This window comes from Notothenia coriiceps, unplaced genomic scaffold (genome assembly GCF_000735185.1).
Source record: "Notothenia coriiceps isolate Sejong01 unplaced genomic scaffold, NC01 NC01_scaffold00019799, whole genome shotgun sequence".
NCBI lineage: Eukaryota > Metazoa > Chordata > Actinopteri > Perciformes > Nototheniidae > Notothenia > Notothenia coriiceps.
Genome location: NW_011352500.1, coordinates 1071859 through 1075971, shown reverse-complemented (window position 1 = coordinate 1075971; position 4113 = coordinate 1071859). Strand labels below are relative to the sequence as shown.

The 4113-nt window shown below is 39.9% G+C and overlaps 1 protein-coding gene across 1 annotated transcript in view; it reads right to left on the bottom strand.

Moving 5' to 3' along the window:
- wdr31 (WD repeat domain 31) overlaps positions 1-3671 on the bottom strand; it is a 5317-nt gene extending 1646 nt beyond the window's left edge. The window contains exons 1-8 of the mRNA XM_010779147.1: positions 3650-3671; positions 3246-3316; positions 2663-2795; positions 2160-2234; positions 1914-2058; positions 1490-1590; positions 1230-1297; positions 545-726 (exon numbers count right to left, since the gene is read on the bottom strand). Coding sequence (XP_010777449.1) covers positions 545-726; positions 1230-1297; positions 1490-1590; positions 1914-2058; positions 2160-2234; positions 2663-2795; positions 3246-3292 — 751 coding nt within the window. The 5' untranslated portion in view covers positions 3293-3316; positions 3650-3671. The remainder of the gene's footprint in view (positions 1-544; positions 727-1229; positions 1298-1489; positions 1591-1913; positions 2059-2159; positions 2235-2662; positions 2796-3245; positions 3317-3649) is intronic.
- Between the last annotated feature and the right edge of the window lie 442 nt (positions 3672-4113).

The window sequence follows — 4113 nt, the reverse complement described above, 5'->3', positions numbered from 1 at the left end:
TTATAGATGTCTCTGCAATGTGGTCTCTTGTCTTCCTTGTATTATTTTTCATGTCCACTAGATGGCGATCGGTAGGATTAAAGCACTGATATTCAGGATCTAGTCATCTTGAAAAATCGTAATCTGGATCAGGCTGATCCTATCCTGAATTGCTTTGAACTCCAGGGACAAAATCTGGCCGATTTGTTTGATCCTGGATCACAAAAAATGGGATTTCAAAATCGGATCGGATCTGATTGAGATTAAAAGTTTTGAACTCCTGGGCCCTGAAGAGGAGTACCGAAGCGCTTATTATAGGTTAAAGGTTATTATACTGCAGAAGGAGTTTTTACCAGTTATTAAATCCAAAGGTTCGCTTACTTTTTCCACCAGTGAAATGGGCGTGTTCAATTAAGACATTTCATATTCTAAATGTTTATGTGTTATTAGTTTAAGCACATTGTGTTTGTCTATACTTGTGACTTAAAATAAGAATCACAATTAATGCCCAATTCATGAATAAAACCAGAAAATGTGCAAATGCAAAGGGTTCACTTTTTCCTGCCTTTAGGTCCAACAAACAACCACAACCACACTGGTCTCACCGTGGCTTCACAGCCCTGCCCTCCGAAGCCGTTGCTGCTGGACAACAAGTAGTGTCCATTTGGAGACACGTCACAGTGGGTCTGGATGTATTGCTTGGCAGGAAAAGTGTTGGTCACCTGCCATGCACGGCTATCCCACACTCTGTGCACACACAAAAACAAACACAATATTTGTTTGCATCATAACTTATTGAATTAATACAGAGACAAAATTCAATCAAATAATGCCAAATGCAAGGTGATGAAGTGTCAAGTATATACTGCTTAAATACATTGCAGGCTCTATCCAACTAATTGAATGAGAAAGAGAATGTGTTTCTATTGTGGCACGATCTGATGATAACTGTATTTATAAAAAGAGAAAACACGTCTTCTATTTACATCTGTATAATTATGACATCTTAGTTTTACAGTTTACAATGCATGGCGTCTCCTCACAAACAGTGGTCTTCATGAGGTGATGTCAGGGGTTTAAGGAGGTTAAGTGTAAGACAGTTATACAAGTAGATATTGTGACCTTTTAGTGAATAATTGTAGTGTATGACATCACCATTTGCAAACAAAGTGGATTTCTAATGAACGATCTTCCCAGATGGCATATTTTCTTCTACAGTAATATAGTTGGAGTAGCAAGTCTGTCTGTACCTTATGATCTTATCCTCAGAGGTCTGGACTACAGAGGAGCTGCCTGGCACCCAGCAAACATGAGTCACCTGGCCAGAGGAGAGAGGACAATGGAAAAGTGTAAATCCTGCAGGGCATGAACTCAGGAGGAACAGTCAGATTTAATAGCTTTTTGATTCTTCTTCTGTCATGTTCAGGTACACACCTCAGGGGACCCAGCGTGCTTGAAACAATTCATAGTACATGGTTATGTACACAAAAGCATATACTGTTTTTCTCACCAGGTTTCTAGAAACATTCTGTCTCTGTTCACATTTTGCAGATTCTATATCCCACAGGCACATCCAGTTGTCACGAGAACCAGTACACAGCTTTCTCCCTTCTACAAACCAACAAAAAACACAATTCAATTTGATCAGTGCAGATCAGGAAAGGAAGAGTTACTAAGTTGCAATCTACATCAACATCTGACCAAAATGAATCACTTCCATCATTTTATTCAATTATACATTTCTGTAAAAGCTACATAATAAGCAGATGCTCTTTTGAGTTATGGTTAAAGTGTTTTATGAGCTCACAGGCACTTCTTAAGACCAAATTTGAAGAAATCTCTTTACTCAGATATCGCATTTACGAGTAAAAGACGTGCGTGTTTGTGCGTGTGTGTGCGTGTGTGTGTGTGTGTGTGTGTGTGTGTGTGCATACCAGGACTGATAGCTAGTCCATTGACCACCAACTCATGCCCACAAAATTCCTGGATAGGTTCGTCCCCCTGGTTTAGGTCCCACATCAGGACAGTCTTGTCCCGTGAGGCACTAAAGATCCATGTGCTCCCTGGATAACACACCACCTGGCAGGTAGAGGGAGGCAGAGTCAAGAGGAGAAGATGTGTCACAGTTCTGAACAGCGTCACACCTTTATCAGCTTGTGCACACATAGTATTGACGTTACCTTGGTAACCTCTCGGTTGTGACCCTGAAAGGTCTGACACATCCGGCCTTGCTTCCAGTCATACACCACCACAGCCTACAGGAGCAGACACGCACAGACATATTGGCACACAAGAATCACATATTTTTCCACATCATGTTAAATGGCAACATTTAAGAGAGTTTCTATCCAAAGTACGTCACAAGTTTCACAACATCATATATCCTTTTGAGCCACACCAAATACAAAAGCTAGCAGATAGGGGGCTGCCGGCCGGACCATCAGGAGCAATTTGTGCTTCAACATGGAGTAGGACGGGATAACACTGACAGCCTTGTGATCCATGACACTGATTATACCATCTTAATAAAAATGTGAATGGTGCATTTCCAGTTGTTTTAGGAATCAGTCATTATAATTATCTTTAAACTGGTACACTGGTTTATTTATTACCCTAAAGTCTGAATAAAGACATTACCAACTTTGTATTATTTGGGATACATCTAGTACATAGAATTATGTACCTGGTCACTTCCACCGGAAACACAGAGCTCTGGGCTCAGGTTGGTGACGGTGTTGGTGGAACCTTTATGGGCAGGTTCGTACTGCACCACCTTGCTGTCAAAGGTAGTTTCTGACTTCTCCACCTGAGTTGTCCTGCACATAAAACACCAATAGAATAAGGGAATCACAAATGTTTTATAATTATATATATATATATATTCAGCCACAATTCTTAGCTTGTGGTATCTCCATCTCTATTATAATCATCATCATTAGCTTCCTTTACAACCTACAATCTGCTTAAGAAGAATTATTGAGATGATTGCAATGACCTTTACCAGATTTGTTAATGACATGTCCCACGTAAACACATACGTATAATGTAATACACTGTGTGCAAAAGTATCCTCTTGATATAGCACATTATAAAACGTAGCTTCTTGGTAATCATACCCGCTATCAAAAAGATGAGTAAACTTTACAGACAGCAACTTTTATTTCCAAAGAATGTATGTAGGTATGTACATAAACTCTGGTTCTAATTAGTATGTAGTATACAGTACAAGTACACAGAACCTTTTTATAATAGTTCACACGTCTCACCTGTAGATCTCTGACCTCTTGCGAAACTTGCTCTGTAGTTTGCCCATGCCTGCTAGGAACCTACAGCCACACTGATCCACAGAAAGAAATACTATCAAATTAGAACAAACATCATGATTTAACCTTAGCTGGACTAAAGAAAGTGGTGATGATTTGGGGCAATGGATCAAACCACACAGAAACCTTAAGATCAAACTTCAAGTGTAACATTGCTATGGCTAAAATCATATAGTATTTAAGTTCGAAACTTCAATGCTTAGACAAGGGCATTGCTTGCTTCACATGCACTATAGGCCAATCAATTATGTAAAACGACTTAAGACTCAACCACATAAATCACACACCCAAATGTAGTAAGAAACAGCCTCTTTCTGATAATTGCATTGCATAAAAGTGAGACGGACCAGTAAAGTGAAGTTAAAATGCACGTCCTCGCGCAAACACTACTTTCTTTCACAGAAAGACATGCACATGTAAACTAAGCTCCTTCTTCGTTATCCTGGCGTACTCCTCAAACAATCGACAGGAAGGAGAGGGCTCAAATCCTATTAGAGCCGCATCATTACTGTCACAAGGAATTAGTCGCTCGAAAACACCTGCTGTAAACTGTGCTGGTAAACATTACGTCACAACTACGATTTTAACCGTAATTACTTATGGTGAAATTGTTAATGGCTCGCCATTGTAACGTCCCAAAATCCTGCAGATGAGTTACTTAAGATTTCTTACCTGGCAGGTGTGGTCGCTGTGTGTTGCTGAGGCTGTGTGGCTAGCTCGCTAGCATGCTAACTAATCTTTATCAGTCATGCCAAGACAGATTAAAGTACTAGCAGCAACCGAAAGTGTATATGCAAACGTTAGCACGGTT